Source organism: Trachinotus anak, unplaced genomic scaffold (assembly GCF_046630095.1).
Source record: "Trachinotus anak isolate AG129_WGS33_773 ecotype Australia unplaced genomic scaffold, CSIRO_AGI_Tana_v1 ptg000014l, whole genome shotgun sequence".
NCBI lineage: Eukaryota > Metazoa > Chordata > Actinopteri > Carangiformes > Carangidae > Trachinotus > Trachinotus anak.
Genome location: NW_027273865.1, coordinates 18,775,772 through 18,802,415, shown reverse-complemented (window position 1 = coordinate 18,802,415; position 26,644 = coordinate 18,775,772). Strand labels below are relative to the sequence as shown.

The 26,644-nt window shown below is 39.1% G+C and overlaps 1 protein-coding gene across 6 annotated transcripts in view; it reads right to left on the bottom strand.

The window, feature by feature from the left end:
• The window catches only part of LOC139631556 (arf-GAP with Rho-GAP domain, ANK repeat and PH domain-containing protein 1), a 49,678-nt gene extending 25,497 nt beyond the window's left edge, over positions 1-24,181 (bottom strand). For 2 of the 6 annotated variants that reach the window (XM_071495798.1, XM_071495802.1), the window contains exons 1-12: positions 24,022-24,181; positions 12,231-13,355; positions 7,436-7,605; positions 4,488-4,591; positions 4,317-4,399; positions 3,466-3,621; positions 3,051-3,120; positions 2,708-2,828; positions 2,363-2,547; positions 1,997-2,103; positions 795-994; positions 411-496 (exon numbers count right to left, since the gene is read on the bottom strand). In XM_071495798.1, coding sequence (XP_071351899.1) covers positions 411-496; positions 795-994; positions 1,997-2,103; positions 2,363-2,547; positions 2,708-2,828; positions 3,051-3,120; positions 3,466-3,621; positions 4,317-4,399; positions 4,488-4,591; positions 7,436-7,605; positions 12,231-13,291 — 2,343 coding nt within the window. In that variant the 5' untranslated portion in view covers positions 13,292-13,355; positions 24,022-24,181. Of the gene's footprint in view, positions 1-410; positions 497-794; positions 995-1,996; positions 2,104-2,362; positions 2,548-2,707; positions 2,829-3,050; positions 3,121-3,465; positions 3,622-4,316; positions 4,400-4,487; positions 4,592-7,435; positions 7,606-10,374; positions 12,110-12,230; positions 13,356-24,021 lie in introns of those variants that run through there. The other 4 variants (XM_071495800.1, XM_071495799.1, XM_071495801.1 and 1 more) reach the window with 4 other exon arrangements.
• Between the last annotated feature and the right edge of the window lie 2,463 nt (positions 24,182-26,644).

Here is a 26,644-nt window from a genome sequence, read left to right as displayed (position 1 = left end):
AATACACTGTGCAGTTTATTAGCTATGCCAGTACATTTTTAGTGTTATTTATACTGCAATATACTGAACCGAGGTGAAAATATTCTCTACACTTATGTGCCTGAATCAATATAACACAGCCCATTACAACACCAACAAAAACAAAATCATTGCAAGACTACTGTATTAGACTGCATTACTTTATACAAGTGGACCTCATAAACTGGAGTCTGCATATACAGTAAATGAACTTGCAGCTCTATCAGGGTTTAAAAAGCTAAATCATAAATAAGTATCTCACGTCCCTGTACAGTCACAAATTTAATTGAAACATGTTACAATTGTTTTGCTAAATATTGTATGACCTTTTACTCCATATTAAAAACCAGATCTCATAAACCCTTGCATAGATTTTGTGTGTGAACAATTACCTGTATAAGCTCCTCTGTCCAGACTTTCCTGTCCATCTTTAGACTACGAACCTTTGAGATGCTAGGACCCAGCCCTCTGTGTTCTCCTGAAAACACAAACAAACACACACAAACACACACACACACACACTCTTTGAAGACAAATCACATCCTCATCCTGTAACACTACTGCGAAATTTGGCTGCAACCACTCTAATAAGAGTTGAATTATATTTGGCTTCTATTTCTATCCCTACATCATTACTAGCAGGATAAATTAATAATAAAAACAATCATGCTGACTACAATGTGAAAATTCTGTCAAACAGAAAACATTCATGCAAACATAAATGCACACACCGGAAACACATGGGAAAAAGTGAGTGCAAATCCACACACACAAACCTGCACATCGTTTGCAGACCACCACGCACAAGTTGATGGCTGCCCATTCTGGCTTGGAAGCCCCACAGTCGGCACAGAAACTGTTGCTAGGCTCCGCCCAGATCTGGTCCGCCACTTCACTATTGGACAATGCCTCACCTATGGCATTCCGCATGGCGTCCACCCACTGGTCTTTTAACTGCTCCGACTCAGCTATAAAACTGCGGACAGAGACAAATGCACGGCCGAGAGTTAATGTAGACATGACAGTGTCACAGCTGAATACCAAGTGACAGAGATGAGAAAGCTTGTGCTAGTCCTGTGCATGTGTGTATCCTTATGCTCATGAGCCCAATGAGAACTGAATCTTCGTCTGCTCTTCTTTTGCTAAATATTCTTGGGTCAAAGACTGGAAACTACACAATCATATACACACACACATACACACAGAGACAGATCTGTGGCTTGACGCAGACTCTCGTGTCTGAATCCTTCCTCTTCTCATCTGCAAAAAACAACATGTTGCTTCTCTCTGTCCTTAAAATACACATACACACACTTTTCAAATGACTAGAGTCACAAAATTGTCTACACAAAAACACTTGCCAAAAACACACACTCTTTGTCTCCCTCCAGAAATGTTTCATGCTGATTCAACACACACAAAAACTGGACATGCACAGAGACACATATAGAAAGTCCATGCACATACTGACACACAGTCCAACTCTATACAAATACCCAAACCTTTTCAGATTTTCCTATCCTGTCAAGCTGAGCCCTTGCACTGTCAGCCAAAAGAACACAGACCACACCAACTCATACACTTGTACACACACACACACAGTCCTCACTCTTCTTCACACACAAACATACACACACACACATTTGTACAAAGGGCTTTTCACATTCTCAAAAGATGTCCAGCTGAGGACTCTGAGGATAGATGGACGGTGGGAGTTCTCAGTAAAACAACATGATCTCATTTCCCACAAGTATCCTAGCACCAAGACCAACTCAGACACTGACTTGCAATGAGGAATAGTTACCTTTGCAATTACATCCTTTTGAGATAAGATTTCTAAGATGAAAAGAAATAATCAGCGTGTGTGCACAGTGTACATATTTGAGATGCGTACACAAAGCACACATCACAGGCTAAGAGTTTGAGTTTACTGTACCCACATGGTAGTGTGAGTCTCTTAAGTGTGTAGATACAGTACCTGAATATGCGGTAGGGTGTGGTGAGATCAAAGGTGCGACGGTCTGTTTCTTTAATATTTCCGACATTCATCTCAATGGATGTGATACCAACCCCAATACGAAAGTCCTGGAAGAAAAAAGGAGATTACGGTACATCATTTTTTACAATGTTTTTTCCTCATTATGGATAAACAGATGCAATTCAATCACTCAGCATAATATTATTGTTTTTGTACAGTTAGAAAAGGATAAAACTTTATCATTTATCATTACATTTATTTCTATATAATATTTTGCAAAACAAAAAATACACAGTAAACTAAAATACTATGTGACTTGTAAACAAGGCTCATTTCTGCACACATCACACACAAGAGGGTCCTTACATCTATGTTTTTGTAGAGGAACACCTTATCTGAGACGACAACAGTATAAAGTTTGGAGCGTAACCCTTTGAGCTCTAAATAACCCTGATAGTCCAGGGTCAAAGGTGAGCCATGGTTCATGGTGCTGCGGCGTTGGCGCCCCTTGGTACAGTCCTGCAGTACAGTCACCCAGTCGTTTCTCTCAGCTGGAAAGATGTGTAAGTAAACAAGTAATAGTTTTTAAAATATGCATGCACAAATGTATATGAACCTAGACAGATGTATGCTTTTACATGCATAAGACATATGAACATGACATATTACAATGTAAGCATACACACAGATTACCAGAGAAAACAGACAGACCTTCACTTTCAGCCCTGAAGATGAATGTTCGGTTGTTTGTGGCGACCTCAAACTTGAGCTCTCCCACACTGGTCACATTAGTGATGAAGGCTGTTGAGATGATCCCTTTGGAATATATCTCCTGCAACAAACCACACACACAGTAACAGCTACTCTGTTAAACAGATCCATATCTACCATTAACATACAGATTGTGTTCGTGGTTGATAGTGAATGTGCATGGGACTGCAATCTAGATTGCGTTTGTGTGGGTTCCTGTTTGAGTAGGAAAGTATGTCTCAATGCATCGGTGGATGTCGGAGTGACCAGTGCGATGAATTTTCCTGTATGTGCGAGTCCTTACCTTGTCATTGTCAAAGTATCTCAGGTAGTCAACATCCAGCTTCACCCATCGTCTCTGGTAATAAAGGGCCCTATGAATGAGGACACACATACACACATTTAAAAAGGTACAGAAACCTTTTATTCATTTGCAAATACTTATAATCCTTATTTTTCATTCATCACTTTGTAAAGCACTTGTAAATAAAGTGTGGTTTTAAAATGTGCTCTATAAATAATCTGACTTGACTAGTACTGGAATATCTGCATTGCATTAGTAAACTAGGAACTATGTGGATGTGTACCAGCGTATTCTTTTTAATTATTGTTCAATTGTTATTATTAATTGAAGGCTTTATGCTCTGCGCAAAATGTATTTAGCATATACCCTTTTTAACAGAACCTAAGTCTGTGTGTCAATGTGTTGTCATTCATACCCCTGGGGTGGATTCTTGTCCAGCCAGCCCATCTTGATGACTGCAGCGAGCTGAGAGCTGTCTTCTTTGGTGGCTGAAGCCAGTCTGCCAGTGTCTGGCAGGTAGACACTGCCTTGCAAGTTGCTGAGGCCAACTTCATCCTGCCATAGGGTAGGACTTTGGATGCACAGAAATAAGCACATATATTTACACACATACAAGCTAATAATTAACATTAAAAAACTGAACTTAAATGGCTGAACTTTATTTCAGAGTTCCAAAAGTCTGGGCCTCACTTTTGCTAAGTTAATCAGGACTTAACCTCGAGATGTCTTGCAACAAAATCAGCAAACTTTAAGGGTTCTGAAGTTTCCCCACCTTAGCATGCCAGCTAATGCACATTATGTGATAAAGCCTGTCTCAATTCATCTTTTAACATAATTTCAAGCCCTGCCACCCCTTCATCATAGTATTCCACAGTTTGACAACACTGCTGAAAAGTCCAAGATGATTTAGTTTATAAGTCGAAACACTTAACTACACTACACATTTACAGGGACCTTTACAGCACTGACCAGTGAAAAAGATATTAACATGAAGACAAAACTTAACTGAGTGAATTTAAAAACACAGTAAATACAATGGCCTGTTCCTAATTACACAATAAAACCCAAAAATGCTCAATGAACAAAAATAGCCTGAGAGAAATCTGAGTGAGTAATCAAGAGATCTACTTACTGGTAAGCACTCAAAAACCCAGCTAAATGCCGATTACCAAGCTCAGTGATGTAATGACAACAAAAGGCATATATATTTCTCTGTGTTTCTGTGTTTGTGTAAATGGTTTGTTTTTGTGTTCACGCATGACTCACTCGTCATCATCCAACAGCTCATCATCACTGCATAAAGAACTGTACCGCCCCTTTGCCTGACCGGGCACTTGCAGGGACATATCCTATTGGAGGAGGTAAATGTCATTCACATTGTGCAGGAGGAGAGTAAGTGTAAGGGGAGGAGTGTGAAAGAAGGAAACTGTCACTCACTCTACACACTCTTACCCTGTCTGGTGTGTTCATGAAATGAACACCGGGATTAAACAAGTCTGGATCCTCGTATTCATCAGAACTGTGATCAGGTGAACTGAGCCCTGATGGAAGGAGTAGAAGATGAGAAGTTAGTTGTGCTGATTAAGTTTGGTTTGCAAGGAAACTTGCAGAATTTCTCCTAGAAATGAATGAAAAAAGCATGCTTCTGAATCATAACACTGTAGCTGCTGCTGTCAACAATCAGATTTAGACTTTAGTCTTCACTGAGGAGCACAGACAAATTTCCTCACTCGCAATAGCCTCAATTAACCATAATGCAACACAGCAATACAGCAAAAGCCATATTGCCCTTTGTGTAAGGGAACCACTTTTTTTTATTTGGAAAAACAGCAACATTACTGCTCTGTACTACCCGTATGCATAAGAGTATACAGTGTAACAACTGATTCTGGAGCTTTTGTGGATCCCGATTTTTCAATTTTGAATTCAGAAACAAGTAATCAAAATCATTCTGATGAATAAATGTGGCAAGACATAAGTATAGAAGATATTTTGAAGATAACTTTACTTGGGTCCCAAAGAAGTCGCAGATAAACTCAACACATTTACTTTCTTTTTCAGAAGTCATATGCCAATCAGAGTAAGAATGGGGACATTGAGTACAAATAAAAGTAAATAACAGCTCTGATTATACCACTTACAGGTGTTAGTTGTGTTCAGTATCAGTATAGTATCAGTTCAGTGTGTTAACTGAGTTTCTTAAGAACAAGTTTTTCAGGTTGAACACCTACAATAAATAACAAATGCTAAGCAGTCATATTCCCTCTGGCATGTGGAAGATGTTAAACAATATCAAGTTCAAACAGTCATTCTTTGAGGAGAAAAGTACTGTGAACAGAGACTGTGTGTTTAAAAAATAATAGTTTAACAAATGCAGTGGTCTATGACGGCATGGACAACATCAGTCACACTACAAGAAGAAAACAGCTGGTTTGTCTTCCAGGCGAGAAAAAAGGAATTTGTTCTTGGGATATTATTAGGGTTCAACTATGGACCATGTATCTTTTGGTCATTAGATTTTACTTTGAGAAAAAGATCATAAAAAACAAAAAAACTGTGGTTATTTGATTTTGATTTTATAAATATATCTATAATAAAATTACAAAAAATACATGTTTTTCTTTTTTGGTTGAAAATACTTCAAGTGTGGATAAATTTTGGACAGTCTTAATAAGTCAAATGTATGTGCAATAACTGGTCTATCCACTTGTGAACCTCTGCATGGCACCAAGTATAATTTGTTTATCATCTGTTTTGTCCCTTTGCCAACTAGTTGTAAAAGGTTTTTAAAGTAATTACAATGTGGCTGGTGGAAACAGGTTAATATGTTTCAGCCTTCGTCTAGACGTGTAGTGCTATCAAATCTGAGTATTTGCTGAAGACTATATTTTACTAAATAAGAGTAGAATATGTCACAGATTCTTTTCAAAAATCTAATTTTTCACTTATAACAATATGCAAACACAGGAGGACACTGTTCAACCTCAAGGATGGATGATGATGAAAATCATACAAAACACTAACTAAAATGTGATAACTATATCGTTAAAGCCAGACTTTATGTTTTCACAAGGTTTTGTAGGGTTAGTGAGGTTTTGACTTTTCTAGCAAGCTAAAACATAAGCTCTACAGAGAAGTGAGCTACGCACATGATACAGAGCCAATGTGTTGTTGGCCTGTATGCTGATGATATTAAAAACTAGGAAGCTAAAGGCACAGACTGGAAATAATCAGTAAGTAAGTAACCTGTAACCAGCTACACTGTAGCTGTGTGGTTTGGTTGAATACCACGGTTAAGGTATCCTGAGCAGATATTTGACCTACATTAGCACTGTAACGCAATGTTTTGATGAACTGGTCTCAGTATTATTTCTTCTAACATGCACATGAATTTTAGAGCCTGGTAGTAGTTGCAGGTATTACAGTAATGTGAAAAGGGTAGCAAATTGTGAGGAGGGGTATAACATAAAGTCTCAGAAGAGCCTAGAATTGTGCTAACTGTTCCATAATGCCAACTCAGAGCACAGATCACTTAGTTTGTCAAGGGATATAATAGCTTCCTAGTCTGTCTGTGTGTCTTCTATTTTCAAAAAGTATTGTTAAGCAGTGTTAATTTAGTTTACATGGCAAAAATCTTGATACTCAAGTAAAAGTAGCCTAAGCTGAACCTTAAAGCCTAAAAATATATTCATAAGCACATATATCTAAATACAGTGAAACACTGTGCAGGTACTTCAGATTGATTCAGATTCAGGTCTCAGCTCTACATTTACTCTACAATTGCAGCCCAATGTCACGTTTTGGACTGTTTGTTCACAGGAGTCAAGGAGAAACTTTGAAGATAGCACGACTTTTGATCTGGTTGGCTGACTGTATCAACTGTTCAGCAAAGTAGAACTAAGCCTGAAAAATAGCCTGACTGTAAAAAGTCTCCTCTGAAATGACAAGTTCCCATGGCAATTTAAGTTCTGTATAAACTGCTTTACAGAAATACATTTTGTGAATTGAAGCCTGATTTACTTGAATAAACCTGCATTAACTGATAATCTCACTTTATGAAAGACCCCTCAGTAGACCCCTCACACAAAATTGAAAAAGTTTAATTGGAGCTGGACATACACACTATGTTTTATTGAAAGACAACATCTGTGTAGCTATGTCTTGTAATGGTTTATCTTGGTTAAATAACAATTATAAACAGGAACACCCCTGTGGCTTAGGGGTTAAGACACCACACATGAGCTAAAGTGTCTTCAGTTCAAATCCAGCCATTTAACTTTGTTGTATGTTGTTGTCCATTTCTCCCACACATTTTGTGTTATCTTTCTAATTTCACTATATAATAAAATAATACCAAGAAAGGATTATATGCTGATTATACTTACTGAACTCACAGGGAGGTTGGGAGACTGTCCTAGCAGGCAAAGCCGGCTGAGTGTCAGGTTGAGTTGACTGCTGCACGTTTTCTTGAGTTTGGGGTATCCTGATGCGGGGTGGGACCTGTGGTGTTTGGTCTTTCTGCAACTCATCAGCAAATGTCTTGGTGGAAGAGGGGCTGAGGGGTAGAGAAGTACAGGACAGGTCAACAGAGGTTTGGAGATCAGGAGATGAGTCCTCGAACATCATAATCTGAGATCGGGTGAAAATCCCACGTAGTCGAGTGATTCTATACATTCTCTGTTCAGAAAATAGCCCCCTCCTGTCTTCTCTTTTCTCATTCCATAGTAAAAACTACAAAGATAACTTCATTTGGTTTACTCCAGGCACCTACTACAAAAATGTTCCACTCACAGGCAACAAAGTTACACAGCGTTTATGAGAAGTCATAACTCTCTAAAAAATGAATGAAGAAAAAGAAAAAAATTGAGTCTCTCTGGTAATCTTTCTGGTAACCAGATTGAGTTCACATTATTGACTGCTGCTCTGAAGCCTGAGTCTTCTTCAGAATTGATCCCAGAGCTGTGGCATACTGGTATCCCTCTACTCTCCTCCTGTCTGTCTGGTTTTCTCTCTCTACTTCTGACTTCAGCAGCAAGTCTGAACCCGCCTTACCTTGAAGATAGCATCTCAATGTAAACACAGCATACCTCTGGAACCCACCTATACACATACACACAAACACAGTATGTGTGCACTGCAGATGTGCTATGAGCATGTATGGAAGTGTATTTAATGTAAGTGGTCTTTCAGGAAAATCTGATCATTATTGTGATATACCATACCATAAACTGTGATATATACTGGCCACAATAATCATAGAATAAAAATTTAATACCAGAAAACCTATAATGGACACACAGGTATGCACACACACATATTCAATTCACTCCCATATGAACATGTACTAACAGAAAGTTTTCTGACACCTTCAGCCTGCGGCCTTATGCTAAAATTGTTTAAAATTCCCTTTTCCCCCCATCAATCTACACTCAATACCCCATACTAACAAAACAGAATTTGGGATTTTTTTTTGCAACAGAGAGCTTTTTGACTTCCTTCTGACAGAGCTTGAGAGTATCTGCAGAGAAGACTGGCAGAAAATCCCCAAATACAGGTGTGCGAAGCTTCTCTCATCATATGCAAGTAGACTCGAGACTGGAGGATTGGATATATAATCCATTCAGGGATTGAGTTGATCTCACACACCATTTTTACACCAATTTGTTCCCACTGCATATATAGAAATTGTTATATTAGCTCAAGTAATAACTGTATGATTGTATTTCCACCTAATGCAATACATAAAAACAGGGTCAGTCAGCCTTAAATTTACATATTAATTCAGCAACACTACCACAAGTCTACTCATTTACTCCCCTGTCCATGCACGCCACAAAAAAGCAGCCTAATTAATGTGGTTTTGCATGTGAAGACAGTGCATATTAGCATTGTGTTAAACAGCCACTGTTTCCTTGCTGACGGGAAAGTCAAGAATGTGCACACAGGCCTTGTTTCTATCCCTCCAAAATTGTGAAAGTTCCTCTTTATTCCTCCGTCCTTTGTGAATTTCCCTCTCATTACAGCCGTTTATGCTTCCAACGAGAAAAAGATATCAGTGACACAACACAGCTAAATAAGTGTTTTGAACTTGTCACATTGTATCCAAACAGATTTACAAATAATTACCTGAGTCAAATGGTAGTTAAAAACACTTCTTTTAGCTTGGATAAGTGAAAATTGGATGAAGCTAGGACAAAAAGATGTGTCAGAAAGCTCTTACAGTGACGGAACAGTTCTATCAGTTTGAAGTACTTTACTTTTTCACCCTAAAAACCTACTCATTTTCTTGTTGTTACAAACAGCAGGCTGTGCATTGCTCAACTTTAACAGGCATTCAACAGGACAAAACATTTCAAATGGTCTTGCCAAATGGTCTGTTGGCTGATTCTAACACAGAAATGCTGCTCGGCCCTGGTCTAATTTAAGAGGCATATTGAGGTGCTCTATGTCATGCACATTTCTGTCAAGACCACATATAACTTCATTTATACAATATACAAAGTTAAAATTAGTAGGACATGGTCCACAATGGTTCTCTTAAATAATAAAAGCAGAAAATTATATAAAAGACCCACAATGACGGGAAACTGACCTGTTGACACAGTTCCTCCTTCTCAGAGGAAGAGTGCTAGCTAGATGCTATATTTAACCTGCTCTCTGCTAGTTCACATATGACAATAGGCTTAATGACCATTCCTCTCTCCTCCAAGACTGCATGTATGTGAACTTATAATTCTGTTGTTCTGTTCTGCTGTCCTGTCTTTCTTGGTCTTAAATATAAGCACCAGAACAGCACCTATATACTCCACACTTTAACATATAGCTATGTACATGGTTCAAATGTTTAAAAACACAGTCAATGTGTTACTGAATGCTAATGGTAAAGCTGAGAGCACAGTTTTTCTCTAAGAAAACACCTGATCTCCAGGACAACTAAACATACCAGGGTTGTCTTTACAAAATCTCATCTTACTGGTTTTGTATTCTTCACAGACATACAGGCAACACACGAATACCAATGTCATTTTTCTAAACTTGTACAACCCCAGGAAACGTCAGAATATCTGAAAATGTTCAACTCTGGTTAAGATAAAACAAAGATAAAACAAACTCAAATACAAATACAATAGAAGTCTCACTAACAGCACCAAATTTTCAATTCACCAAAACTACTCTAACACTGCAACAACAAAGCAGAAAACATGAACACAGCAAGAAAGCAAGGCTTCCTTGTTTGAAACACTGACATGGAACAGAATGAGGGGAGAGGAGACCCATGCTAAAAACAAGTACAGATGTAAAGATATCAATGTACCAATGTTACCTGTCTAGACATGTTCAAAAAGAGTCCGCTTCAATGACGATATTACAATTTTAAACACACTCAAACATCGGAAGAGAGAGGTGGGGGGGAAAGAGTAGGAGGAAATGACCAGCTAACTAAAAGATGGGAGGAGGCAACAAGAGGCAACAAAGCACGCTGACAAGGAAACAAGAGAGCAACAAGAGAGAAAGTGAATGTGTGCTAGTGTTCACCACAGAAAGTCTGAGTGCAGTTCCTGGTATCAAATCACTTTTATCTTTTTCTATATCTTTATCTGTCAACCTCTCTCATTCTCCCTGTCTCTCACAGAGACTAATGAGGAGGAGAGTTTTTAACTGTTACATGTTATTCTCCATTGTAACTTCCTCCCTCTCTCTACAGCTAGTTTCCCTTTAAAACATAGACATAAAGCATGCATATGTTACTCATAGTAGAAGTACTCCACAGCCTGGGGCACGGCTTAAGTTTCTTTTCCTTCAGCTGGTGATGAAACACACAAAAAAAAAGAAAGAGCTACACTAAGCTTTGTTGCTTTTAAAACATATGTTAAAGGTCTGCTACAGTCTCATCAGTGAAACTAGGGAAGGAAGACAGTCTGCAAATGTGCAAAAATAAGAGTGCAATACAGGCACAACAATACTACCAGTGCAAAACATTTAAACCCTGCAAAAAACAGGATGTTAGATACAACGTAGAAGTATGATAGTCAAGAAAAGGTCACCACAGAAAGAAGCATACGCACATGCACACACTCAAGTGGTCAGATATAAGCAACCACAACACAAATGCAGCCTCACATACAAGCTTTATTCGCTCATAAATGTACACTCAATACACTTGAGCCGGGCGGCTGTGGCTCAGGAGGTAGAGCGGGTCATCCACTTATCAGAAGGTTGGTGGTTTGATCCCCGGCTCCTCCAGTCCACATGTCAAAGTGTCCTTGGGCAAGGCACTGAACCCCAAATTGCCTCTGATGGCTGTCCCATCAGTGTATGAGTGTATGAGTGTGTGTGTGAATGTTAGAAGCACTCCACTGTAAATGTAAGTGCTGTATGTCTCTTGTGTGTATGGGTGAATGCGGCTCACGTTGTAAAGTGCTTTGAGTGGTCGATAAGACTAGAACAGCGCTATATAAGCAGTCCATTTTAATTTTTACTTTGATCACATATTTCCGTATTCAACAGGCCACTAAGTTTTAGGTTCGCTCAGTCAGTTTCAGGAGGTGTCTAATTTTAATTTCAGGAACTGTTTGAAAGTCACCAATAAGGTTTTCATAGTGTTTACACTGCTACTTAATTTGACAAAAGTTGCATTTCACCATCTTGTCCAAAAGATGGCAGTGTTATCCTCTTAAACACTACAAAATTTCACAAAGGTGAGGTTCTTAACTATTTCTCACTGAACTTTTTCTCTTAAGACACACAAACATACAACACAAACAATCATTTACATTATTATTTGTCATTTCACCTCAATATAGAACCCTTACAAACTCAGAAAAATTACATATTATCAAAATGTATCCTTTAAATAAACTCAGATCCACTCAAAGTTAAAACACAGTACACAGTGGAGGTAAACACCATAAATCCTAACCCTCATCCTGCAAGAGCACAGAGGCACAGGAACATTTTTTAAAAAAAATGCTATAATTTAATTAATGATAGATAAAATCAATGTGAGAGGAAAGGAAGAGAATTTTGGACCCACAAAAACAGGAAAGGGGCTGTCATACCTCTTGTCTCTGCTCACATACATGTTACAAGATCCATGAGTGAAATGTTGTATGTTTAACTGCATACACTAAATTATTAATTAAAAGCTGAATTAATATCCATTTAAGAAAATTGTCTTACCTGTGAGTTCTTGGAGACTGTGCAGGAAAACGCTGTGGGATTGGTGGAGGGCCTTTAGGTCCTACCCCTACTTTTGGAGGGAGAGGTGGAGCATCTTTGTCATCGCTGAGGGAAGCAATAGGAGAGACGGGGGAAGTTTTTCTTCCTCCATCACTAACCACATGTTGGGCAGATGGCTGAATGGCTAATGTATGTGGCCGAGTTTGTGTGGCAGAATGGGTAGGGGTGCTGGTGGGGGTTGAACTCTGGGATTCACTATGCACAGCTGGAGCTTTAACCTCATGTCTGTCTAGTTTAGGGGATCTACAGGTTCGAGCAGGAGGTGAGGGGCTCAAGGCAGAGGTAAAGCGCTGTGGAGGGCAGTTGGGGGTGCTTCGTGGGGGGACAGGGGGTAAAGAGGTATCAGAAGTTGGAGAGACAACGGAGCCAGTGGAACAGTCCACTGGCGCACTAGGGCGAAACTTAGTCCTCTCTTTAGGCACAGGTCTCTCCCTCTCTCCCTCTATTCCTCCATCCCTCTCATCCTCTTTTCTTCGTCTAGGTGCTGCTAGTCTTTGTTCAGGAACTGACTTCTTCTCTCCTCCTTCTCCATTTTCCTCTTTCATCCTGGATACTTGTCTGTCCTTAGGGACTGGTTTCTCTCTTTCCCTGGGGGTAGGTCTCAATGTCTCTCCATCTCTTTTTTGCCTTTGCATAAGGACAGGTTTTTCTTCCAGTGGGATAGGAACAGGTCTCTCTCTCAGCAACACTTTAGTATGTCCTGTTTCCACTGATCTCTGATCTCTCTCAGACTGTGGAGTGTGAGTGTGTGTATCAGACTGTGTGTCACGATTACCATGTGTTTTGTTCAGGCTAGCCAGGATGCGTCTCTGGTGACCTGGCAGGGTGATGCCCATCCGCTCCAGCTGATCTGGCGTGAGGTTGCGACATTGCCGTAATGTTGCTAGCCCAGCACTCTGAAATGCCTCAGAATACTGCTCCAGACGAAGTACACATAACCAGTCCCACACATTTGCACCAGATTCAGATTGAGACATGATTGATGTGTGTGAGTGCAGCATGTGTAAAGTCCACGTCCACAGAGAAAATGCAGACTTATATGGCTCAGATCATGGCCCACGCAACCTGTAGAAGAGAAAAAAATATTTATTTACTAATTCACAGAAATCACTGGCATATTATAGGTTCTTCAAAGGTTACAACTGGGAAAGAACATATAAGTTCAAAACAAAGATTTTAGCCCTTATTTAAAATGGAAAAAAATATTTTGGCTCTAAAAAGGGATCCTAGTGTGTCACATTAGCGTGATTACAAACCAGATGATGAATAACACTTCCCACACATTACACTCTGGGGGTTGCAGATTAATCAGGCTGATCTTTGGCATTTTGAGATAATGGGCTTCACTCTATGACTGTGCTCATGAGGCCAATTAACAAAAAATGTCTGCAGACACATCCACAGGCAGCTGCTGTCAGCTGAGGCAGAGAATGAAGACAGGATGGATGAACCTCTCGTCTCAAGTCAACAATCTGCTATCATAAGCGATTGATTTGATCGTTATAACATACCCAACATTAGACAGTTGGAATGGGACAAAGTGGGCTCACGTTAACGTAAGTCCAAAAGCCTTTACATTATCTCTTTGCCAGCCACATTTTGGAGAACAAACATTATGGGATTTCTAGCTAACATAACATTTCTGCACCTGTGTGCATGTCTCTATCCCTCTGTATGTGTGCACAAGTGTGTGTGCACATATGTGTGGGTGTATCCTATTAGAAACGTTTGACTAAATTTTGTCAGTCACCATCATCTTTTGTTTCTCCCATCCTAAATGACAACATCTCTAAGCTAAAACCTTTACTCATTAGTGTTAAATATATATCATGTTATGTTATAATCTATAGATTAAAACAACAACATACTGGCTTAATATATCTGCTTCAGTCATGAAAAACCCAGATTGGTAAACCACTGCCACACTCTTTGGAGAAATCCTGCATTGGGAAATGTGTTACAGTGAAAAAGTGCAGAAAAAAATTTACTAACTGAAAGACAGACAATTACGATAACCAAGATTGTAATGGTATAAATCCAAGAGGGGGACATTTTTATAGACTGTAAACAGCAGTGTTGAGGTTTTGTATGATAAACTGTTGACAGGGCAGATAATTCTCACCTCAGTAAAAGAGGAACTTGTTTTGATGCCTTGATTCTAAGATCCTCTAGCAATGTAGTCTTTTTGAGCTGTCATTTTCAACAGCACTTTAGCTCACATTAATGTCTATACACAGCTTTAACAAAAGCTGTGTACAGCTATTCAGAAACTGCTCAAGTCCAATGATTATGTTTGATTTTGGCAAGACTTAGAGAGAAAGTGCAGCTAGACCTGTATTCATTTTCTATAATGTGTTATATTTATGAGGTCTTCTGATGATCAAACACATCTGACCTCTATCTCAGGGCTAGACATACATTTATGTTTATAATTTTCTAACTTAAAGAGTATTGCTTTTAAGCCGCAAACTTAAAGTTAGTACTGTAGTACTACCACACCAGCTATAGGAGGAACTGTTATTGACACAGCAAGTGTTGGCACACAGCATTTTCACAGAAAATCACTCACTGTCTCTGTACACCTCTCTAACATACACTCGAATGCTACATAAGTGGATTCAAGATCAGCATCCCGCAAAGCACCCCCCCGACCTTTCCATTAGCACTCTCTTAACATACCATCCACTCTTGTTTTTCTAATGCAGTATGTCTTATGAGATGAATTATGTACATCGTGACAAACAGAAGGCATTACCAACTCCAAGTATTCACATGATGCAAACCTGCCCGACAGGAAGCAATAGCTCAGCATAGACTGTTGTGATGCATAAACTCTAGCTATCACAAAAACATTAGCAAAAATTAATTTTAACAGTGCAATAACTTTAGACCATACCTCCAAAGGCTAATAGTTGCTGTCAAAACCATTAATCAATCACCTACTGCATTCACTGTGTTTTATCTCCCTGCCTTGTACATCTGACCACAAGGGAAGCTGCTGGTTTCCCAGTCAGAGCCACAAGTAAAGTCTTTCCTCAACACATACACAAAGCGTAAAGTGAAACACTCTATACCGAATATCACTTGTTCCAAAACACCCAATGTGTGCCTAAGTGAAATCTGTAAATTAAAATACACGTAGGTGGATTTGCAGTTTCTTTTAAGTGGAGCATAATGCAAGGTCCACTGGTACACTTCATCTCCCTAATGGATGGCACCAGTTTTTTTAGTCCATGGGTGCTACTGATAAAGTTTACACTTGCATTCAAGTGTAACAGGGTGGGTAGCTGGTTATTAAAATAACTACAGTCTCATTAATCAAGGGCTCAAATGCACATGCACTGATAGATATGCTGAGCATCTGCTCAATAACAAGAGCTTACACTGCCTAAAGTGGACTTTCCCTTGGTAAAAAGGACGTCTTGCAACGGAATCTCTTTCTGATGTGCACTGTATGGTGTAAAGTCTGAATGACAATAAAAGTCTATCTATCTATTCATCCATCTTAACCAAACCTACCTTGGTATATTTTTATTAGCATAAAATATTTTAGGATTGTCACTGTTTAAAATGCAAATCAAAATGTAATTAAATTTAGTTATAATACAAAAAACAGAAGCTGACAGACTGATGTTTCATTTTATATACATACACATGCACACATTAGCTGCCTGGCTAACAGAAGATTACACAAAAGAGAAAATACTGAAAATTACTACATCTACTTGATTTCATTGGCTGGAAGTGAGTGTAGTGGAGGGTGAGTGTGCACACAGTAACCCACACTATCCAGTCCAAGCAACACTGATCACCCGTGTGTGAGCGTGTTGAAATGAGTGCATTTCATTTCCTGTCAAGCGTTTCCCCGAACAGGGCCACAGAGGCATGAGGACAGTGTGAATCTTGCTCTAGTCTTTCAGATCAAACACAGTTCCTATTTTTTGAATTGAGGAACAAAGAAACACCTCGTGCGATGAATTACAGTCTGTTGGTCTTCAGCTTACATTAGAGTGTTACTCATAAACTAAGCACACACACAGCCTAAAAATTACATTTGAACACACAGAGTTTAAGTAGCTGGGCTCAGCACCTTTGATGAGACATTATTTTTCTACTCAGCACTTTGAACCAGAGAAGTACTTAGTCAGCCGTGTGTGTGTTTTTGTGTGTGTGTGTGTGTGTGTGTGTGTCTGTCTGCATGTGTCTTTAAGATAGAGCATCAAGAAACACAAGTGTCAAATACTAGTATACAAGGTGAGAAAAACAAAGGAAAACAGCTGGTTAAGCCTTGCAGCAGAACTATGTACAGACAAGGCCAATATCAAGAAAAAAGCAGCTCAGATAATCTGTTTCTCTACAATTTAAAGCAGATATGAATTATTGTTAAGGTGATAAAAAATAAAGTGTTGAGATTTTGTTGCAGCAGTCTTGATTTTGATGTCTTTTTTTTTTTTTTTTTTTTTTTTGAAGTTTTTAAGTTTAATTTAAGTAGTCCTGTAGAGAACCACAATGGTCTTAGCTGGCAGGGACAATGGTGTGACATCAGCATAACAGTTAAGAGGAGATGCCATGATAATGGACAGTGTGACACAAAAGATACAGTTGTAAACACAGACAAAGAACTATGTGGCAGATACGAGGACAACCAAGTTAAGACATATGGCAGGTTAAAGGGAGAACAACGGCTCAAAGTAGCACAGGGTGGGTGGTGAACATCGCTTCTCTGAAAATGAGAGTTTTCACAGTCAGCATCCCTTTCAGAGAGGCACAAGGAGAGTTACCAATGTTCCTCAAAACCTGGGGTTATACTGAAATACAGTCTTTAGTGTTGGAGTAAATATTTTTCTTTTTCATCTATGCCAACTCCAGAGTTTAGGTTAAAGTTTTACTTGAAAGAAAAGCTCACTTGGGACAACACATGATATCACTTACATCTCTGAACATCAAATACAGAGATATGAAGGGCCTTGACATATCCAGGACACGTCTCACCTAACTGGGAGCAGGAGGAACCTCAGGTAGTTTATTGTCCTCTTGTTTAAGTTTTTTCCACAGTTGCAGCAGCACAGTAAACCCCCCCAGTCTTACAGTGGTATTTACACTCTGTCATTTTCAAACTTTATGACCAAACAGCAACAAATCCACCTTTAGTTTTCATCTCTGCGAAGCTAGACCGTCTCATTTCGAAAGAAAGTGCACACTCATCCTGGCACTGAAGTCCTCCCAAGGACCCAGTTTCATTGTCCACATCCTTCCGTTGATCTGGCACCTTCTGTATCTCACAATTACCAGCTTCAATTGCCAGCTTTCCCATCTCTGAACAAAACCTGGCTGACCCTTGGATGTACTAATGATTAGTTTGCTTTCTACCATGTAGAGATAGCATTTTGGATTGTTGCATGGATATTTTTTCATTTTTGATATGGGATACCTGTCTCCCATGTTTGTGCCTCTCTTGGCTAAAAATGATGTGGACCTACCTCTGTACTAAATGCAGAGAGAAAATATTGACATTGACCTTTTCACAAAGAGTTTCTAGCTGAAAGCACATAATATTTCAGAAAACTCAGAAATTCTGTAAAATCAGTCTAACTGGTCATCAACTGGTGACTCCCTGGGCTTCCTTTCCTTGGCTTTTTATTCATTTTCAGCAGTTTCCAACTAGCAATTTGCTCTTCAATTCATCTATCTCTCCTTCTCTGTTCATCTGTCCCTCCCTCCATCGTCTCTCTGCTCCCTCCCTCCCACTCAGAAAACTGCCAATAACAGAGTCTCTGTGCTGCCTTTACAATGGGGCATTCTGTTGCCCAGGGAAGGACACACACACACACACACACACACACACACACACACACACACACACACACACACACACACACACACACACACACACACACACACACAAACAAGAAGGAAGGAAATGTGTGTGGGGGCCCAGTGTTGAGGTCTGGTCACACACTCTGAAAAAAGTGCTCACCTAATAATATTGTGTGTGTAAGGTTGGGGGTGTCTCAGAAATTGCGTTTAAGGAGGCCTCATATCCCCTTCTAATTCAGCCAGGATGTTCCACTTTCTGTTTGCAGTGATTAGTGCATCAGGTTCAACTTACACTGTCCTCAGATTTTAAAATACATCATGTATGACTTGAGCTGAGTTTAGATTACATGATTACATGACAACGTAACAAAATATATTGAGTTATGTCTAACAAACTTGATACAAACTTGATTTACTTCAAAAAAACTAAGTTTAAACAAAGTGTGGCATGAGCTTAAGTTTGGACACCCTTCTACTTGTAAAACACTCATTAACTCATTTGGGCTTAGTTAACTCATCAGGAGCTGATAAATTCTGTGAGACATCAAACCTTGTGGTTACAATCAGCAGCCATGGGCTTCTCTAAGCAACTGATTGGGGATGTGAAAATGAAACTAACTGATGCCTGCAAAGTAAGGGAGGCTATAAAAAGACATCAAAATACTTCCAACTTGAATTTTCCACTGTCTGAAAGGTCATTAAAAAATAACAGTTAAGGGGAATTATGTATGTCAAAACACGATCTGGAAGACCAAGAAAACTTTCAGATAAAAGTGCACGTCTGCTGGACAGAAGGGCAAATCAAAACCCCCATGTGACTGCAAAGGAGCTGCAGGAAGGTTTAGCTGATACAGGAGTGGTGGTGCAGTGTTCCACAGCACTGAAACACAAAAAAGAGCCAACAAGTAAGAGTCATCAGAGGGAATCTTTACCTGCGACCTCATCACAAAAGCCAATATTTTGATAAGCCAGAGTTGTATTGGAAACAAGTGCTGTGGAGTTCTTTGGCCATAATCACCAAAGGTGTGTTTTGAAGGAAAAGGAAGCAACATTTGATGAAAAGAACCCCTTATCAACTGTTAAGCATTGGGGTAGAAATATTTAGCTTTGGGGTTGTGTTGCAGCCAGTGGCACAGGAACCACTTCATTGATAGAGGGATGAATGGATTCCAGTAAATATGAGCAAATTCTGAATTCAAATGTCGTGCAGTCAGTCAAAAAAGAAAGCCCCGTACAGTCCCCTGACCACTGTAAGTCTGTAGTTAGATCAATTGAAGACACACTAAATATATTGGCTACAAGACACACTAAATATATCCAAGAACCTGAAGCCACCTACAAGGTAGAGTGGGTGAGAACTCATAGAACCAAGAGTAAAGAACAGAAAGGGGAGGGGGCGGCAACAAAACAACTTAACATTAGCATAAAACTGCACATATGATGAAAATGCAATGACTACAGTGTGCCCGCATTTAATTAAAAAAAGCACTTTGGTTGAAATCCACAAACAATAGTGAAATGCAATAATCCCACAGTTTTTCCTCATGTCCCTCACTAAGTGTGTGATAGACACACTGACCACACTACACTAGTCTCATTCACTATTCTAAACTAAATGTGTACTAAGATACATATGATCATAACTGATCAAAACATGGTGTTTTCCTTACATCACTGCAAATGTCAAATGTACTTTTTCTGTCTGGTTTATCATGACATGTAATTCATTCTTATACTTCATGCTGATATTCTGCATAATTTAGCTAAATAATACTAAATACCATTTTAATTTGAAAAGAGTGTCTATGTTACAAGCTTTTCTACACATACCTTAGCACCCACTAGTTAACATATATATCTGTAGTTTGTCTATCTTACAAACTGATTCTCAGCTTAAAGATCACTATCCTACACCATGCCTCTGCTATGTTGTCTTACGAAATGCTCCAAAACTAGTTACAATTTCCTTTAACCAAGTTCTCATGAGGGTCAAGTGAAAGGAAATGTTTTTTCATTGTCTGTCATCATGAAGTCGAATAAATACTAACGGACTAGGAATGTGAAGAATTCAAAACCTCCAATTCACTTCAACTAACATACCATTGTAAAACGAGGACAGAGAGAGTCATTCTCTGTGACATTTTTATTTGTATTGTTAGTGTAATTTCAACAATGAATAATCAGTAAAAAGCTTATTATGTGAGTGTGAAACATTTAAGGCTGGAGCCCAATGCATCTTTTCAAAATGTGCCAAAACCCCATTTAGGAGCAGGACAAACAATCTACAAAGCAAATTTTGTGACCGATACACTGGCACCAATATTGTGATGTGTTAATAAAGCGCAGGAGTGTCTTTCTTTGAGTATCGACATTTAAAACAGGAACTTGTGGTCTGCTCTGTGTACAAGTGCTTTGCCAGGGGATGTAGTCTATGAATCTATTTGTTGTGCGTCCATTAAATCACTCACTCTGGTGCATCCACGTAGCCTAATGGTTAAGGCACATACCACATAACTGCAACATTCGAGGTTAAATTCTCTCTCCCCACATCTCTCTACTAGCTGACAATTGCAAATGACAAATGACAAAGGAAAACTTGACCAAAAAACATGACATACTACCCAATATTCAAAACATAAAGCAATATAGCAAATTTTTGGGTCATAACATCTGTCCCAAGTTGCTAAGGCTACTGTTCATCAATAACCTGTTTACTAGAGCTAGACTTGTAGATCGGCCGGGACGCTAAGTCAGTCAATATTCACTTATAATGGATATTTGGTACCTGAGTATTTGCTGGCTAATAAATGTCAGTAAAAAAATGTCAAAGATATGTTTGACACATTTAGAAACTTTTCACTTGCTTCACTATGCTTCCATGGGACAAGTAGTTTGATAGCAACTATAGCAATATTATTTATATTAGCAATTTTATCAAGGTGCTGTCTTTAAAAAAAAACAAAAAACATGCACACACACACGCACGCACACACACATACACGCACGCACACGGGGTATGACTAATACACCCACCACCAGACACACTGGTTCTTTCAGCCCACTTTCAATTAGAGCTGAATAGTGACTCAGTCCTGCCAGTAACCAAACGCATCCACACAATATACTCTAGTGAACAAGTCAGTGTACACACACTTGCCTCTTACTCTCTACGGTGCAATATTTCACTGGAGGATCTTTTCAATGGCAACAAATCACAAACTGCAGACCACATCTAACCTAAAAGTCAATTAATGTGACCACAGTCTTCAGCCTGTAATAACAAACTATAATTTGATTTAATTGAGTATGACGTTTTGGAGGTCATGATAATTTCCTCCTATGGCAGATGTCAGCCAGTATTACAGCAAGTACAAACTGGGCATACCAAAAACTTAGAAACAGAGTAGGTTCGGACTATCCATGTTCTCTACTGTCCCCTCTCCATATTCTAGCCCACTTACTTAATTTCCAGGTTATCGTCACACCTTCAAAAGCATGACACCAGAAAATCCTAAAACAAAATGGCAGCGAATTACACTGAGATAAACTGAGGAATGCTTCAAATCTTTAGACGTCCTTCAATGATATAAAGTGGGTGGACAAAATATTAGAAATGCCTCTCAGTACAATGCAATGCAATCTAATAGCAACACAAACTATGTCTTACAAAATGACCATAAAGTTGAACCAACTCCTCTCCAAAGCAGTTTCAACAAAAACTTAACATTATCCTGTGTGAAGGGAGGATTTATTACAGGACTTTTGTATTAAACTGCATTAGCTTTAGCTAGACATACCTAAAAACTGCCAACTGAGTGCATGTCTCAAAAAAATAGTGTTCATATCTCAAGTCTACAAACAACAAACAATTTTGCTCCTTTGTGGAAAAAAATAAAATGGGTTCCTCTGTGTCAAGTTAATTTCATTTCTCAAAGTTTGAAAAGTCATCACCAAACGGTCTGTTCCCTTTTCTTGGTGAAGATGTGCGGCGATCTTGAAGCAGAATTCATAACTTCCTCTGCTATTTATAACTTCTACTAATATCTCAATGTCAATTTAGTCACAGCCTCGGGTTACTGTATCACTTCTTGCACAACAAGGTTCTTTCATCTAGCCTGTGTAATTTTACAGTCGGGCTTCTCCATGTGTCCTCTGAGGTGTACTGTTGTCCTCCTCTCACCTCATTACAGAGTGATTCAATAGCGAGTAATCATGTGAGTGTATGAAACAGGCTGAGAGGGAGACTAAAACAAAGATAAGATGGAAAAGGGATAAAGAAAGACGAGACAGGGACAGACAGACCAAATCTGTCAGCTACAACTTGATGTCAGTGACCATAAAAGAAAATCCTGTGCTTGCATCCTCAATGTAAGTACAACCCCTTTAAATCAAGTTTAGGAATGTGAATTGCCTTACCCTAGCATTGTGTGCGTTCAGGCCGACACAAAAAAATCACAGGTTAAGGAGTAGAGAAATCCTTACATCTGTGCCTTGATAAACAACATCTTGTAGCATTACATTACGCGGCTCTCAGTGTGCTCTTGAATACTGATATTGAGCCAAAAACAGACGGTCACCAGCTTCCTCCTCACCAGATTCCACTACAGGACAAAACAAGGTCAGTCAGGCCATGAAGATGCTTGATAGTTATTTTTATAGACCCCCAAAATAACAGTGAGTGGGTCATTTATTGTGTTGCCATTTTGGAATGGTGAATTTGTGGCTTTATTAAAGGGTGCATATGTTGATTGACCCTTGCTTGAAAGGAATGTATGGCCATGGCAAGTCATATCAGTTACCCCAATGAAGTTCTCTAATTCAGTAGTGATAAAACAACTGTTTTATTAACCATACTGCACAGGTTACAGTAATATTTGCTTAACCACAACAGCCAGGGACATGATTTTCATGGTTCAGGACTTCTGTTCACAAACTATTCACAAAATCATGTATTCACCTTTAAGGGTCTACTGAGCAAGTCGGTCATGCAAAGTGTGCTCTATTTTAAGGCTTTTTAACCTGAAGGGAAAGGATCTTCCTCTTAGACTGTTCATCACTCAGAAAACATTTGTACTGCAAAGGAAATTAATGCACAAAAACAGGAAAAAACAGAGCAAGACAGTTTCCACTGATGTCCCCAAAATAACTCATCTGATAACATTTTTTACAGTTTCACTAGTGATCACACCTTATCACCTCTATATGAGAGCTCAAAATGGTGGTACACGAGCCCTGCCCTGTTGTACGAAAAAGCAGAAATAAGAAGCAGAAAAAACACTCTTAAACAGTTGGTTTGTGTAATCTACTGCAGCTACAGGCTGCAACAGTGAGGAAGAAAAACCCCTGCACTGGCAGTAAAACTTCTAGGCCTGGATGACCACCTGTCACAAGCCCACCTGCTTAACAGACAGTTCAGAAATAATGATGTAGGACAACAATTGCATCTGCATTACTCCTTAGATTTGATAATCAAATCATCATGGAAACAGCTTAAAAATAATGAATTCCACTGGGGATAAACAACACCCCCAGAGAGAGAGAGAGAGAGAGAGAGAGAGAGAGAGAGAGAGAACAGAGCTCCCTGTGGCAGCTTAGAAAAACATCAAACAACTTAACATTAACCAAGTGAAGGTCGAGAATTATTTCCTCCACCTCTTTGACTGACTTGTGAAATCGGGGCTGGACTCAGTGGTTGAAATGTTTTCACAAAACGTTGCTGTTTAGTTTTCATGTATATCTTCTAGCTAAAGTTAACTGCCGTTATTTACACCGCGGCCAGGTCAAGCTAACGGTCAGTGCGTCAACGTAACCGGGACAAAACATTTTCTGTTTGAACCACCCCAGTTTTGAGCTGTTTCAGTTAGGGACAGTTTCTCCAAAACAATAAAGTTTTACATTCTTGTCACTCACTTACCTTTCCCACTCTTTAAAAAAGAAAACGTCCGTCTCACTGAACTGCGCTGTCGTTTTGTTCGCGGAGCGGAGTCAGTGGCCACAGCCGCGACGCCGAGTAGCGGATAACATTTTTCTCACGGGTAAAAAGCAGCAGCAGCAACTCACAGCGCGGTCCCCTGTTAAGCGCAAGTAAATGAGTCACACCGTTTCCGGTTAGACCTTTCAAAATAAATTTAGACGTTTACGTTGAATGGTAGAACATTTTATTTACGGTCCACATTCTTCCGACGTTTCGCTGCCTAATTATGGCTAACTTGGCGCAGCAAAATTGCAAAAGCTTCCGTACGGTCATGTGATCCCTGAGAAGGACTGGACAACCGAGTCTGTTTTAATGAAAATACCCTTTAATTAGTTATTATCCCAATTAACCCTCTAACCCACTTACAGTTCACATAAGGTCACCGTTTGCTTTGAAGAATATGTACATTTTGCGAGTTTCCCTCAATATTACAAACTTTTAAAGGACTGTCATTGAAGATAATAATGCACAAAATGAAAATGTAACTATTAGATCTCCATTGACACACACTACAGGACCAGGGTTTCCGCAGTGTTTATTAAAATTGTATTCAAAACAGTTTAAGACTTTTGCATGCAATTTAATACCTCTTTCTAGTAGAGACAAAAATGACTTCAATTATTACATGTATGAAGTTGTTGGCATTTATATATTATATCATCTTTTTTGTCATATATTTCTATATATAAGAATAATTCTATATAATAATAACATGGGTTAGTATAATCAATCAATCAATGTGAGCCGGATCCAGATATGCAGCAGAAAACTGATGAATGGATTAACCAGTTAAAAAAATAATGAATCTACCTTGCTTTTAAAGTTTTTATTAAAACTGACACATGTCCCTTTTGAGTTGTTGAGTTTCCTAGGGACTGTGGCTAGCTGTAGCAACAGTATTTGATTGAAACCTGTAGTTTATATATGTATATTATCTCCCACAACCAAATAATGTCACTGCTTATGGCAGGCAAAGTCTTAAATGTTCAAAGTCTTGAGTGAAATTTAAGACTTTGAACCATTCTAACACCTTTTGTTTTGGGAAGTGACTTTTCAAGGCCTGCAGATACCCTGAGGATATAATGAACCCTGTAAATATTAAAAACACACTATATAGACCCAAAGTAAGTATTAATTTATAATATAAGTATTAACTTAAATTATAAATAAAATATATATAAACAGAATTTATATATAAAAGTAATATTTTTTTTAGGTTAATTGGGTGAATTCATCAGTCACTGATTACATTTAATTTCAGAATCAATGACTAATAGGTGTCTCTAGTTACAGTTTTGTGTGTAAGCTAACAGATTGTTTGAACAGATACTTGGAGGTGGCTGCGATGTGGCATTCAGATCATGCGGTGGATTTGTTAGCTGTGAGGTCCCATAGGAGCCAGAAGAGGGCAACCATTCACCATCAAGATATCGAGCCTCGTATACAGATTTCAAAAAGCATGAGGTTAAGAAAAGCACAAAATAATATAGTAGAAAGAGAATTTTGCATCTAAATAGACCTTCAATTATTCAAGAGGATTCCTCTGATTACATTTCAGCCACAGTGAAGATAGTCTGCAAGATGAAAGCAACAGAGACAGAGGGAGGCTGGCATGCAATAAAAGTCATAAGGTAGATCAAACTGAGATCCATTACTTCACAGTCACACTGTAGATCACGACGTACCAGGCAACTCCAAACATAAAGCATTTATGAGCTCCCATTTGGAAGTTTACATGAATAAAAAAAATCATTTGTTACTATGGTCCATTAAATATGTGTATTGTGTCCTTTGTGTGTATGTATATGTCACATATGTGATTCAGTGTGCTGTGTTCCAAGTCAGTGACTTGGATGTGGTGTTAGTCATTTCACTTCTGATAAGGATAAGGGGGCTGGGCCAGAGAGATTAGCTTGGGGAAAGGCAATGGAAGAAAGAGAAGAAATGAAAGGAAATAGAGGGAGGAAGAGGTAGGTGAAGAAAGGTGAGGAGTGTTTGCAAGAAACCAAGGAGTAAAAGTTTCAAGAAAGGAATCAGGGATGGGTGAAACACCCAGAAAAAGGAAAGCAGAAGCACAAATAAATTAACAAGCTGGAGAGGAGACAAAATGGGGCAGGATGGGAATAAATGAGGGAGAACTAATTATTTAGATTAAGAGAAGAGAAAAGGAGGAAAGGAAAAGATGAGTGGCAGAAAAAAAGAGAAGACGTGGAAAAGACAGGAAATAAAGAAGAGGAAAGGAAAGAAGTACATTAAAGGAGGATCAAAGAAGAAAGGATGGCTTCGATGAAAGGATGGATGACAGGATGAAGAAATGGGAAGTGGAAGAAGAAAAGAAAGAGGGCAGAGGGGACGAAAATTCAAGGAAAGGATGACGAGCAGATGATAAAGGGGCAGAAAGAGAGAAGGGGGAGAATACAAGAGATGAAGGGAGAGGGAGAGGAGGGGGAGGGGGGGGGGTTGGGGTTGGTGATGAGTCATCACCAGGCTATCAGCTCTGGTGGGCTGGGTTGCTGTGGGGGTGGTAGTGTGACACATATGCAGAAACACACACAGAGGGATG